The sequence below is a fragment of the Polypterus senegalus genome, chromosome 6, assembly GCF_016835505.1.
Source record: "Polypterus senegalus isolate Bchr_013 chromosome 6, ASM1683550v1, whole genome shotgun sequence".
NCBI classification, from domain to species: Eukaryota; Metazoa; Chordata; class Cladistia; order Polypteriformes; family Polypteridae; genus Polypterus; species Polypterus senegalus.
Window position 1 is genome coordinate 157,544,552 of NC_053159.1, and position 14,858 is coordinate 157,559,409.

General features: G+C 40.9%; 1 protein-coding gene across 7 annotated transcripts in view; it reads left to right on the forward strand.

The window, feature by feature from the left end:
• Positions 1-14,858, forward strand: part of fmnl2a (formin-like 2a) — a 356,613-nt gene that overhangs the window by 192,978 nt on the left and 148,777 nt on the right. For all 7 annotated transcript variants that reach the window (XM_039757419.1, XM_039757422.1, XM_039757426.1 and 4 more), the window contains exon 3: positions 13,136-13,216. In XM_039757419.1, coding sequence (XP_039613353.1) covers positions 13,136-13,216 — 81 coding nt within the window. The remainder of the gene's footprint in view (positions 1-13,135; positions 13,217-14,858) is intronic.

Here is a 14,858-nt window from a genome sequence, read left to right on the forward strand (position 1 = left end):
AATCATTGTTTGCTAATGTTGGTCACCGCCATTCGCCACACCTGCCTGTTTTCCTCTGAAACAGAGCTGCCAACAGGTGGAATGTAACGAATTATTTAAGCATAAATGGACAGGCCAGTGTCTTTATTCTGCACATGTACAGTTCTGGTCACCATGGTACAAAAAAGACATAATGGCACTTGAAAATGTGCAGGTGAGAGCTAAAAAGTGCATCCTAGGACTAAAGCTGTTCTCTTAACTGTGACACACAAAGGGCAGGGACGGATCCCAAATCCACAGACCCCTGGACCTGACTCGACATAGGGCTCTCCTCAAACAAACTCTACCACCAGCCAGAAGCAATCTGCAGACACGTTGACTTAACGTGTTATTCAACCAAACGGCAATGTTTATTTGTATTTATAGGACACAGTCATATAATTTTATTGTTAGCTGAGTGGATAGCACATACTATATAATTTACACAACAGTAATTCATGTTGAGATTGGCGTGTTTTACATGAAGAGCTGACAATTGTAGAAAACAGAATAGATGATAAAAGTTTTGCATTCAGTGATAAAAGACAAAAGCAGTTAGACACACTGATTTCACACCCTGTAGTAATATGAATTCTGAAATAACATGATCATCATTTACCGCCTTCCTTCCCAAGTAGTGTTCACAAAAATTCTCGTCACTAATTTGTTCAAAACAAGACTGTCCTCTCATAAGCTGAATGACCATTGCAAGATTGGATTTTGCTGACACACCACATACGACCTGCTGGTACTTGAAATTTGTGCTCCAAACATGCGGTGCTACAGTTGACAGTAAAGGTGTACCAGGCCAACTCTGTAGAAGTGCTGCAATGACATTATAGCCATCGACATTATCTCTGTTTAATATCCCAACTTAACGAACCAATAGCCCAACCACTATTGTCAGGTCTAAATACAGGAAACAACAGAACAGGAGAAGAAGCAGAGAAAAATTGAAATAAATAAAACCGTAATACCTTCTGTTTGTTTTTTGAATTTTTTGGTTTTACTAGGGGGCTTTGCCGCCTGCTCACTTCGCTCGGCAAAAACACCACCCGGCCAGCGCTACGTGACAGCCACTTTTCAGTTCTGCTGCTCGTGTTGTGAAGATGGGGGCTGAATGCACCCCAAGGAGATGCAGTCGGTCCTCCGAAACTCCCTCTCAAACGGTGATACAATGGGAATCAAATGCAGTTTTTTTTTAACCTCCTCTTTGCTCGATCAGCTGCTGGCTTACTGCTGCTGTGCCATGTGATCTCTATCTTGCGCGGCGCTTCGAACATTTAAAAGCCTGTACAGCAGCTGTCCTTTTGTCTCACTGCTTTGTCTCTCTTCCTCCTGAGACACCTTCTGCTCCTGTTGGGGGTCCCGCTCCCAAGGCGCGCTTCTATGAAGAGGAAGATTTTTTATTCTTTTAATTGAGACGGAACTGCCCCCTTCCGATTACACACGGAGCTTGATTCACTCCTGAACAGACTTATGTTTGTTTGAAGTGTTTGAATAACGTTTCTATCTCTAAAATCTCCTGTGTAATTGTGCAACTCTGTGACCCAAGCGTGACTGTTATGTGGATTTTACTTTCCCCAAACAACAAATCTTTTCATTCCTGCGGACACGCCTCTTTATTGGGAAGAAACACTACTATTCCCTGAATTATTTACGACATTCTACTTTGCCATCTACTCTTTGTCTTTTATTTCCAGCCCCGGGCGTGGTTAAATCTCTTGACACAGCGTCTCGTCTCGTGCGACATGAAAGGGTCTCTCTGAGAAAATTACGTCTCGTCTCCTTCCAAGATTTTTCTTTATAATAGAGAGATATAATGGATTTCATTTCAACCCTCAACTGGCATCTCGTCTGTTTGCTCCTTTGATGGCTGAACCAGTTTTCAAAAAATTTTGCATGTAGGTTGTCATTGGTGCAGCTTTAAATAATATATGTGGTGTTTCAAAAATTTCAGTGAAGAAGGGGTGGTTGTAGTGGGGGACAACTTAAAAAATTGTCACTCTAGATGAAATTGTCCATGTATACCAACTAAAAATTCCACCTACATGGCGTTTCAGAAATTTCATCAGGGAGGTGGCTGTAACAGGAAGGAAAGAATGAATCACTCTGAGATAGTCGAGCCCATGAAATTGTAAATGCTTATTACTGTTGGTACGACTTGAAATGTATACTTTGAGGCCTTTCAAAATTTCCACCGAGAAAAAGCATTTTGCTCAAAACCAAAACCACATTGGTGCCACGGCCCACCTGCCAAGTTGTTTTGCCTGCCTATGGTAAAGTCATCCCTGATGGAGGATCGCAGGAATCATGGGAAAGAGGGGTCCTTTCATCGGATTGGCTGGCCCAGCACTGTTTTTAGCCGTGGAATGGCCAAATGGGGGTTGGCAGCTTGATGGATGAGGTCTCCAGGACTCTAAAAATATCCAAATCTTATTATATGATATCATTTACTGTTAAATTCTGCTCCGTACTTCTAAAATTTTTATTTTTATGCTGTATTGAGGATTTGTTCTGTTCTGTGTAATGTATTGTATTGACCCCCTTCTTTTGACACCCACTGCATGCCCAGCCTACCTGGAAAGGGGTCTCTCTTTGAACTGCCTTTTCCGAGGTTTCTTCCATTTTCCCTACAGGGTTTTTTGGGAGTTTTTCCTTGTCTTCCTAGAGAGTCAAGGCTGGGGGGCTGTCAAGAGGCAGGGCCTGTTAAAGCCCATTGCAGCACTTCCTGTGTGATTTTGGGCTGTACAAAAATAAATTGTATTGTATTAAAACTGCAAAACAATTCAGCCAATGATTGTGAATTGGCCATATTGTTTAGGCTTTGTCATACTTACAGTGAAGGCCACATTCCATGTCAGTGATTCAATGGAAATGACAACAGGGGGTGGGTGTGGTGTGATAGGAGGACCAACACAAGAATCACACATCACTCAATAGTGACCGTCTGCTTCCACAAAATGTTGCATTTACATTATTGTTTAGGCTTTGTAGAGTTTCAAGAATTTCATTGGGTAGTCATAATGGCAGGGTCAACACATCAAAAACCAAAACAGCTGAGTGGATGCTCAGGAAGTTTCATAGGTAAACCAACTTAATATAGAGAGTTTCTGAACTTTCAAAGGTTTCGTCATGATTAGGGGTTCAATTACATGTAATAACACAAAATAACGGTAGTTTTGCCCAGCCTAAATGCCGCATCACTGATTCAGGATGTGCAGGACAAAGATATACACAGAATATCATAAGTATGGAGGAAAGAAGGAAGCTGAATGGATGTGCAGAGTGGTGAGGTCATTGTAAAGGGATGAAAAATGGTAATTGTACCACTGCACTAGAAAGGATGTCGCAAAGAACGTAGTAATGCAAGAGGCATAAGTCTGCTTACATGTGACGGGGAAAAGCGATCACTACAGTGATTCTGAATCGAATATTTGCAAAGGTAAACCAAGTTGTGTGTGGAAGCCAGTGTGGATACAGACCAGGCTGTGGATGTCAAGATCAAGTATTCACGGTGCGTCAGATTATAGAGAAGTCAGTGGAGTTCATGCAAAAGCTTTATGTGTGCCTCATAGATTGTAAAAACGCTTACAATTTGTTATGGAGTGAAGGACTATGGGTGATAATGAGAAGATGTGGTGTAACTGGGAAAATTGTTAAGATGTCAATGAAATGTTACGAGAACACAAAAGCAAGTGTGAGAATTGAAAAAGAGAGGTCTCAGTGGTTTGGAGTCTTGAGACAAGGACATATTCTGACACCATTTTTCTTCAGCTTAGCGTTGGACTATGTACTGAGGGAGGATGATAAAATAGCAATGGACTAGATATCGACAGGCAACTGGTCAGAGATCTTGAACATGCGCATGATATTGCAATTCTGACAGTGAGTATAACGGCACTAGTTAGTGGAGCTGTTGATAGGATTTGGATTGGAATCAAAGAAAATGGGATTAGATAGATAGATAGATAGATACTTTATTAATATAAGCATAGCCAAGGCAAAATGGATGAAGATTGGTGAACAAGAAGAAACAAACAGATTGGAATATAAATGTTGAGAGCTGAAAAGAGTACAGAGATTCACATACAGTATTTGGGATACGAGAATGAGAGAGATGGACATGACTAAGAGATTAGATTTACCAGCATGTTCCTACAAAATATTAAAGGATGATGGCTGGCCTCTCATCTGTTCATCTTTCATGCAGGACTGAGGTGCTCACACTTTTGTGACATGGAGTCCTTTGCAAGGTGGACTTGAGAGAGGACTACCCTGAAGTTTCTGGGAGTTTTTGGTTTACTCATCTCTTGTATGACAGTGTTTTTGTTCTGATATTAAAAAAAAAATCAAAGATCCCATGCCAGCATGACAAACTATCACAAATTTTCCTTAACATTTATTTACATTTTGATAAATGTGCAGATTAGTAGAAGGCCCGCTGTGCTCCTCCAAAGCCAACGGTTAGTTGTCAGGCGTTGCCACATGGTTGGATAATTTGTTCAAAGAATATTAAAGTCTGACTCCTGCTGTTATTTTAATTTAGATAATTATTTAGTTAGTAGGGAGCTCAGCTTCAGCCAAAACCAGCAGACGCATTACTCTGCCAGTTTCAGTGTTGAAAATAAATGACCACATTCACAGTTTTGGATGGCTTTCCTATTTACTGTAATAAACTTTTCTTTCTGCTTGTGCTGAATCTTAAAGCATACGGCATTCGATGCACACTACATATCTTGAGTAAGCAATCTTGTATTATCATTCATCCTACCTCTTGACATTGATAGGGTAAATAATGCAAACTTCGTGAGTGTCTTTCAATTAAATACGTGTTTTCAGCATAGCTCACATCCCTCATTGACGTTCAGCACAGTAAGGCAGTGACGGTTCTTTAAGTAGATTGACAAGTTCAAGAATACCCACTGTGGCAAAGGCGCTACATAGGCGTTGACCCAACACAGACTGACAACGGAGGCATGTGTAAAATAAACAAAAAGCACTTTTATTTTTCTTCAGCCGTGTGGCACGTCTTCCCCATGTCCCACAGGCCCAACACAATCCCAAAACAACACACAAAGTAAATCACCTCAAACCACACTCTTCTTCCTCCACTACTCCTCCCAGGCAGCTTTGTCCTCCTCCTCCTGACTCTGGCTCCCTGAGTAATGTCCGCAGGCTCTCTTTATAGTTCACCCAGAAGTGCTCCAGGTGGCAATTAACCTAGATTAGACTGCACTTCCGCATCTGACTGCGTTGACACTCACTTGGGCTCAGGAAGCCTTGCAGCTCCCCCTGGCAGTGGCCATGGAGCCCAACAGGGATGAGCTCCGGTGTTCCAATGTATTAGCCCCAATGCAACCCAGGGGGGCTGCCACTAAATGTTCCGGGGAATGTAGTGTGCATCCCATGGCTGCTCAAAGGGGCGTCCCGGCTGGGCATGGGTCCCACAGCACCACGTAAAAGTCACAAATGATGAACAATCAGGTTGACTAGCAGTGTCCACTATGGCTGACAATTCCGTGTGGGCCGTGACCTGGTTCTGTTGGACTAATAGCCTTGGGGCCCAAGTAAAAAAATGCTGCTCAAGTATAAGGCCGGTATACTTGACACGACGCATGCTGCAGCGGACGCTCCTGCTACGCAAGCGGTGTAGTATTTATACTTGCGCGCGTACTTTGCGTAAATCTGGAGGAATCCACCAGGTGGCAGTGCGAGATATTATCGTGGTGAGAACGTTTGGCTTCTCTGTGTTGTGAATTGCCTAGAACACTCATTAAATTCTGATGACACCTTACCGCAACATCTCTGAAAAGGATGTTTATTGATTAAATCCATCAATCCAGGGATGTGTCCATTCCAGGAAGCATTGGGCACGAGTGAGAAACAGTCCCTTGACGAGACCTCAGCTCATCGCCAGGTGAATACAAGCACACACATACACTAGCGTCATTTTAGCGGCACCAAATCCCCAAATCTGCATATCTTTGGAAGAAAACCGGAGCACAGTGTGGAATACAAGCAGGAAATACCAGCAACATAACTCCCTGCGAGACAGCAGTGCTATCGCTCCACCACCGTGACACCTCCATGTGTGTAATTATTAACAGTATTCATTATTTAAATGAAATTATATGTAAAATGTAACATACACACTTTAATGCCTTTCATCATGAAAGTGATATCAAGTATAAATCTAAAGATTCTAAATGTGCAGAGAGTTGGAATATCATACATTTAATTTGTTCTGTGTGGCAATCTATTGCTGCTTGCCGCTGCTGTCAGGTCCAAGAAGCTCGTAGCGATTAAAAACTGGGATGACGTTTACGACGGTCTGCTTTATTGATAAAGTAAACTACGAGGTTAAAGTGGACAATTCGAGATTAAAGCCGAAATTTCCACTTTAATCACAAAATACACGATTTCACCGTGTCCTTTATTTTTTTCTCAGTGGCTGAAATACAGCGCTATACATTATGCTGCTGTTGTTAAGTTGCAAAAATAAAAAAATAAAAAAGGCGGCACAAAAGATGGTATGTGAGACTTTTAAAATGTATCGTGTCATTACGATCGGGAATATGCGATGCTTGAATATAAAAGCACCACGAATGCATCTGTATGTCGGCATTTTGCTTCACCACTTTCAACCACTCATCAAACAGCAAAGCGCGCACATCGATCCCCGAAGGATCTCCATAGAGGCTTGCTGTCACATGTAGATAGTAAACAGAGACTCTGACGTCACGTTCCGACTTTTAGCACACTGCGCCCTCCGACTTTTTGCTGGTACTGCAACTCACACACGCGTCGCGTTAATTTCTGAGGACCTGCTCAGAGGACGCGTGAAATGAATGCTGGGAACGTATGGCAGCCATGATACGGGCGCGTACGTGTTCTGAGCGTGAAGTATAAGGCTGGATTTATACTTCACGCGACGCATGCTGCAGCGGACGCTCCTGCTACGCAAGCGTTGAAGTGTTTATATTTGCGCGCGTACTTTACGTAAATCTGGAGGAGTCCACCAGGTGGCAGTGTGAGATATTATCACGGTGAGAACATGTTTGACTTCTCTGTGTTGTGAATTGCCTAAAACACCTATTAAATTCCGATAACACCTTACCGCAATATCTGTGAAAAGGATGTTTATTGATTAAATCCATCAATCCAGGGATGTGTCCATTCCAACAAGCATTGGGCACGAGTAAGAAACAGTCCCTTGACGAGGCCTCAGCTCATCGCAAGATGAATACAAGCACACACATACACTAGCGTCATTTTAGCGGCACCAAATCCCCAAATCTGCTTATCTTTGGAAGGAAACTGGAGCACAGTGTGGAATACAGGCAAGAAATACCAGCAACGTAACTCCCTGCGAGACAGCAGTGCTATTGCTCCGCCACCGTGTCACCCCTATGTGTGTAATTATTAACAGTATTCATTATTTAAATGAAATTATATGTAAAATGTAACATACACACTTTAATGCATTTCATCATGAAAGTGGTATCAAGTATAAATCTAAGGATTCTAAATGTGCAGAGAGTTGGAATATCATACATTTAATTTGTTCTGTGTGGTGATCTATTGCTGCTTGCCGCAGCTGTCAGGTCCAAGAAGTTCGTAGCGATTAAAAACTGGGATGACGTTTACGACGGTCTGCTTTAATGATAAAGTAAACTACGAGGTTAAAGTGAACAATTCGAGATTAAAGACGAAATTTCCACTTTAATCACAAAATACACGTTTTCACCGTGTCCTTTATTTTTTTCTCAGTGGCTCAAATATAACGCTATACATTATGTTGCTGTTGTTAAGTTGCAAAAAAAAAAATAAAAAGACGACACAAAAGATGGTATGTGAGACTTTTAAAATGTATCGTGTCATTACATTCGGGAACTATCTACATGTGACAGAAAGCCTCTATGCCAATCCTACGGGATGGATGCTTCGATGTGGTGAAGCAAAATGCCGACATACAAATGCATTCGTGGTGCTTTTATATTTAAGCGTCGCATATTCCCGATCGTAATGACACGATACATTTTAAAAGTCTCAGTGCCGTCTATTTTTTTTTTTTTTTGCAACTTCACATCGGCAACATAATGTATAACGCTGTATTTGAGCCATTGAGAAAAAAATAAAGGACACGGTGAAAACGTGTATTTTGTGATTAAAGTGGAAATTTCGGCTTTAATCTCGAAATGTCCACTTTAACCTCGTAGTTTACTTTATTATTAAAGCAGACCATCGTAAACGTCATCCCAGTTTTTAATCGCTACGAGCTTCTTGGACCTGACAGCAGGTAAAGTAAAAAAATAAAAAAATAGACAGCACAAAAGATAGTATGTGAGACTTTTAAAATGTATCATGTCATTACGATCGGGAATATGCGACGCTTGAATATAAAAGCACCACTAGTGTATCTGTATGTCGGCATTTTGCTTCAACACTTTGAACCATTCATCAAACAGCAAAGTGTGCACATCGATCCCCGAAGGATCTCCATAGAGGCTTGCTGTCACATGTAGATAGTAAACAGAGACTCTGACGTCATGTTCCGACTTTTAGCACACTGCGCCCCCCGACTTTTTGCTGGTACTGCAACTCGCACACGCGTCGCGTTAATTTCTGAGGACCTGCTCAGAGGACGCGTGAAATGAACGCTGGGAACGCGTGGCAGCCATGATGCGGACGCGTACGCGCTCTGAGCGTGAAGTATAAATGAGCCCTAAATCGGCCCTAAGGTGTGTTTTTTTTTTTAAATTTATTTTTATATAAATTATTGCAGACACTTTTTGACTTACCTTATAACCACCTGCCTAGCAAAACATCAAAAATGAAAAAATCAGCATGCATTGGTTTTATTAAAATGTATTAATGTCATTTTAAGTTTATTTTCTTGTCTTCACAGTACAATGTACTTCTACAGACTAACAACAGACAATGAATAAAGTGCTCCATTTATAGTACAACCCTGTTTTCAAAAAAGTTGAGACACTGTGTAAAATGTAAATGCAATGATTTGCCAATCATATAAACTCAGTTTTTAACTGCAGGCAGCACAAAGACATCCTATCAGATGTTGAAACTGAGCAATTTTTTTTTTTTTTTTAAATGTACGCTCATTTTGAATTTGATACCAGCAACACATTGCAGGAAGGTTGTCATGTTTACCTCGGTGTTGCATTACCTCTGTAAACGTTTGGGGGCTGAGGTGACCAGCTGCTGTAGTTCTGAAAGTGAAATGTTGTCCCATTCTTGTCTAATGTAGGATTCCAGCTGCTCAACAGTTCAGGGTCTGCTATTTTACATTTCATAATGCACCAAATGTTTCCAGCGAGTGAGAGTTCTGGACTGCAGGACTCCCTTACTATGGAGCCATGCTGTTGTAATACGTGCAGAATACGGTTTGGCATCATCTTGCTGAAAGAGGCAAGACCTTCCCTGAAAAAGACATCATCTGGATGACAGCATATGTTGCTCCAAAACCTGTATATATCGTTCAGCAATAATGGTGCCTTCCCAGATGTGCAAGCTACCCATGCCACGTGCACTAATGCACCTCCATATCATCATGGATGCTGACTTTTGAACTGTGTGCTGATAACAAGCCAGGTGATCCCTCTCCTATTTAGTCTAGAGATCCTTTCCAAGTTGTTTTTCGTGGTAATGATAATGATGGAGGTGATAACCAGAGCAGTGCATCAGGGATTCCCATGGGATACCAAAGATGTCCATGATTTACATAAAGAGTTTCAGATTTGGATTTGTTAGATCACAGGACAGTTTTCCACTTCTTCTTAATCCATCTTAAATGAGTTTGGGCCTAGAGAAGTCTGCAGTCTTTCTGGATCATGTTTATATTTGGTTTCATCTTTACATGGTAAGAGTTTTAATTTGCACGTGTGGATTCAGCGATGAAGTACATTCACACACAATGGTTTTCAGAAATGTTCCCGACCCCACGCAGTGATTTCCACTACAGAATGGTGTGCTTTCGCCTGAGCACATGAGGGTCAAGGTCATCCAGTATTTGTTTTTGGTGTTTTCACTTGCATATAGAGATTTCTCCGTATTCTCTTAATCTTTTAATTTTGTGTACCGTGGATGATGAAATCCCCAAATTCTTCCCAATTTTACGCTGCAGAACGTTATTCTTGAATTGTTGCACTGTTTATCCACATAGACATTTTCACAGGGTGGTGAACTCCCCCCATCTTTTATTTTTAGGAGACTCTGCCTCTTTAGGATGCTCTTTTTATACCCAATCATGTGACTGACCTGATGTCAATTGACCTCATTACTTGTGAGATATTCCGCCAGGTGTTTTTATTCATTTCTTTTTTCATTTTTTTTTTAGCAATGTACAACTTTTCCAGTTTTTTGATGCCCTGTCCCAAGTTTTTATAAACATGTTTCTGCCATCAAATTCAAATTGAAAACATATTTTTTAAAAAATGTTTCAACATTTGATATGTTCTCATTGATCTATTTTCAATTCAAGATCAGTTTAAATAATTTGCAAATCATTACATTCAGTTTTGAATTTACACTCTACACAGCATCCCAACATTTTTTGGAAAATGGAGTTGTATATTGTATTAAACACATTCAATAAATTCATTAGTTCTGCCAAATGCGTTATTCGAAGTGAATTGGCTGCATTTGCGTTCGCCCTTGTTCATCGAATTATTTAATTTGGCCTATTTATTAAAACATTTTACCCCAATTGCCCATAATGCTTTGCAGACTCTATGAGACAAACTTACCTGTAGAACAGATAAGTAAATAATACAGGCTCTCAAATTTTATTTTTCTGAAACACACACAGCATAAATAATGAGTTATCTCAGCTTGTCGCCAAATGTGCAGGTCGATCTTCGAGTTCTACATCAGTATAAGAGAAGGAGGCACTTGCCCTATGCATGCATAATTAGCCATGTGCAGATTAAAAACAAACTTTGAAGGAGTCTGATATCCACCCAGACACAGGAGACTCTATGAAATAATAATGAAAGATTTATTACTGTTAAGAAGACGGTGCTGGTAGGGCACTCATTTTTATATTATAGGTGTCATCTTAAACTGCATGCCTGATGTGCATGTAGAGAAAAATTCAGTATTTCATCCATTGCATTACGCTAGTCATTTGTCAGTACTTATTAATGATATAGTAGTACTATAACTGCAGTTAACAGTTGCATGCTAAGCTGCTGTGACCAAACCTCACTGTCCTCAGTAGCTTCCCCTAGCTCTTCCTACAGATACTCAAGATGGTCAGATATAATCTCTCCAGCAGGTCCTGAGTCTGCAGACCCTTCTCCAGAGGGCATCAAAACTACATGCACAGACCACGTCAACTCCTCTCTAACAAGAGTAACAGTCGCTCTTAAATCTCACTTATCTCCTCAGCCTGACATGTGAGTGATGTTCACTGGCAAGTGTCTGGTGGATAGGTGACCCAAATAGCTTAATTAAAACTCGGCTTAATTAATAAAGCTTCATGCAGCAGCCATGTGAGCTCATCACTCACAAGATGAAGGGTGAGCGTCAGGTGGAATGCTAGAGGCAAGTGTGGAGTGGACCTGAGTATATGAGACCTTGTGAATGAAAAATTGTCTTGGGATGTGGAACTTAACTTCACTCACAAGATAGGAGGCAGAAGCCATGCAGTAGACTGGAAGGTACTGGCTAGATGTGGTCAGACTCACCTCTGTACACGGTAACAACAACGGAACCTATCTTCTCAACCATGGATGGTCTTTCTGTTACTTTGAAAGTCCCCAGACAGATGTGGAGATACACAAAAGAAATCCTCCAGCTTCGGTTTCTGGCTCCTTTCTCTTTCTCTTGGGTGGGGGTCGAATTTTGCTTTGATTTGTTAAATTTATCTTGACTGTATGGAATATTATCTTTTATAATTAAAATAAATAAGAAAAAAAATAAATAAATAAAAATCTGCCGTGGGCTGGTGCCTTGCCCGGGTTTGTTTCCTGCCTTGCTCACTGTGTTGGCTGAGATTGGCTCCAGCAGACCCCTGTCACCCTGTAGTTAGGATATAGCGGGTTGGATAATGGATGGATGGATAAATAAAAATCCTTTATTGGTGCAGTTAATAAATACATGGTAATTTACTAATTAGTAAAAATTTGACAACTAATTTGAATATTAAACAAATGGAGGAAATATGGTAAAAAGTTAGAATTACTTATTATTTCAGTATAATTTGGAACTTCAGTTAAGGCTGTGTCACATTAGGTGACTTTTCCAGTTGTGTTCAATTACATACTCTTGGCAATTCGGTGGCAGGATCCCATGAAGCCAGTGGCCTAATATCACATGCCTAATGGTTAAGACCAACTAGTCCGCAAAACACTCCAACAAGATCAGACAGGTTTGATTTTCTCCTAGTTGTAGGGAAGGGTGGGCTCTGTGTGTACATGAGAGCCGACAACCAGTGAATGCTCTTCCGGATGTACAGTGCATAGAATGTTGTGATGAGGAATATGGAACATATGTGTTTTGAACCTCACACACAGAAGAGAAGCTCGTCTGTCTGATGTCTCATATTTTACATACATTCTGGTCCAGGCTTTGGTTTTGACATGTCTGATTTACTGCAATTCACTACTAGCAGAAGAACCCACATGTGCTAGCTATCCAGCTACTGCAGATTGTACAGAATGAAGCAGCTTGTATTCAGCCAGCCAAGATGGATGCTTAGATGGGCCAAAGATGTGGAATTTGAAACCCGAACCTCAATGCGTTAATTTTTAACACTGTAACTGCTAAGCCTCACAGCCTGATACAAAACTTGTACAATGCTTTAAACATAGCTCTCCTCTTTCATCTTGAAGTAACCATTAAGGTTTTAATTTATTGCTTATTTTTATTGTGACTATCATTTTAGTCCTTTAAATAAGATTTCACTCCTAGGCTGATTATTTTAGGGGTGGCTAAGGAGTCACACAGCGGAACAGGATCCATGTGTTTTGTGCTTCTTACTAACAATGAATGAATATTATTGATGTGCCATGTAAATATTCTGTACACGTTTGAGCATCTATAATATGAAGAAGGCTCATTTAATTATGGTTTTCATTTTTTTTATTCACAGGAAAGGTTTCAAGTGAAGAATCCTCCACATACTTACATCCAAAAACTTAAAGGTTATCTGGATCCCGCTGTCACCAGGAAGGTAAGCCTTTATGATAACCAGTCCAGCTTCTGCTTGCATTTCCTCAGCCTTTATCATTGTTTGTTTGGCTGCACTCTGCATCTTCCTTCCTTTGCCTCTTGGGATCCCCCGTTTCCTCTGAAGAACAGCAAAAATTATTTCCGTGAGAGTACAAAAGAGCACTCATAGTTGTTGAAAACTCAAGTGGAAAATACAGTGCCTGTGAAAAGTATTCACCCTTTAGAAGTTTCCACATTTCACTGTTATGTAGCATTACATCACTCATGGTGGATTTAATTTGGCTTTTTCACACTCCTCAACCAAGAAAGACACCTTAACGTCAAAAGGAAGAACACATATCAAAAAGTTCTCTTAATGAATTACAAGTACAAAACACAAAATAATGGGTTTGTAAGTATTCATCCGCAGGCACACCTAAATCATCAGCCACTTGTTTTTAGATGTCATAGCATTAGTCCAATGTAGGTCACCCGTCTGGGCTTTCAATTGATTGTAGCGTAAAGTCACCTAATCTGGAAGGTCCAGCTTGTGGTGAGCCAGTATGGTGGCCTAAGCTACACGATGAAGACAAAGGAACACTCCAAGTCACAGCATATCCCTTGGAATCCAGTTAAATCAATCATTAGGAAATGGAAAGAGTCTGGCATAGTCGTAAGTCTGCCTAGTGCAGTCCAGCTACGAAAGCAGAGTGATTGTGCAAGAAGAAGACAAGTGAGGAAGGCCACCAAGAGACCTGTGTGAACTTCTGAGGGAGTTACAAGTTGCAGTGGCTGAGATTCGAGAGACTGTACAGACAACAACTGTTGCCAAAATACTTCACCACTCACAGCTTCATGGGAGAGTGGCAAAGAGAAAAAAATTCACCTGACATCTCAGCTTGAGCTTGCCCAAAGGAATATGGGAGACTCTGTCAGCTTGTAGAAGGTTCTATGATCAGATGAGCCCAAAATTAAGCTTTTTGGCCATCACAAGCTTGGTGTAAGCCACATACTGTACATTATCAGAACCTCACCTCCTCAGGGTGAAGTACTGTATGGTGGTAGTGGCAGTGTCATGCTGTGGTGATGCTTATCTGCAGCAGGCCCTGGGAGGCTTGTCAGTGTAGAGGGGAACATAAGTGCAGAAAAAAATTCTGTAGGAAAACATAATGCAGTCTGCCTCAAACCTTTGCCTTGTGAGACGATTTGTTTCCTGGCGGCCCAGCAACACCAAAAATAAAGCCAAAGGCTACACGAGAATGGGTAAAAAACAACAATGTTAATGTCCTGGAGTGGCCACATCAGAGTCTAGATCTGAATTTAATGGACAATTTATGGTTGGGCTTGGAAAAAGGCTGTTAACTCACAATCTGAGCAACCTGACAGAACTTGAGCAGTTCGGCAAAGACGAATGGGGAAAAACCGTAATGTCCAGATGTGCAAAGCTGAGCACACAGACTTGAGGCTGACATGGCTACCAAAGGTGCATCTACTGAATGCTGACTGGAAAGGAGGGAATACTTATGGGGTCAGTTATTTTTTTGTTTCATGTTTGTAGTTAATGTAGAGCATGTTGCAGAGATCAGAGTTCACTTTGACATTAAACACTAGTCTTCTTCCATTGACCAGTGTCAAAAATCCTGTAGTTAGTCTTTGTAAATTAT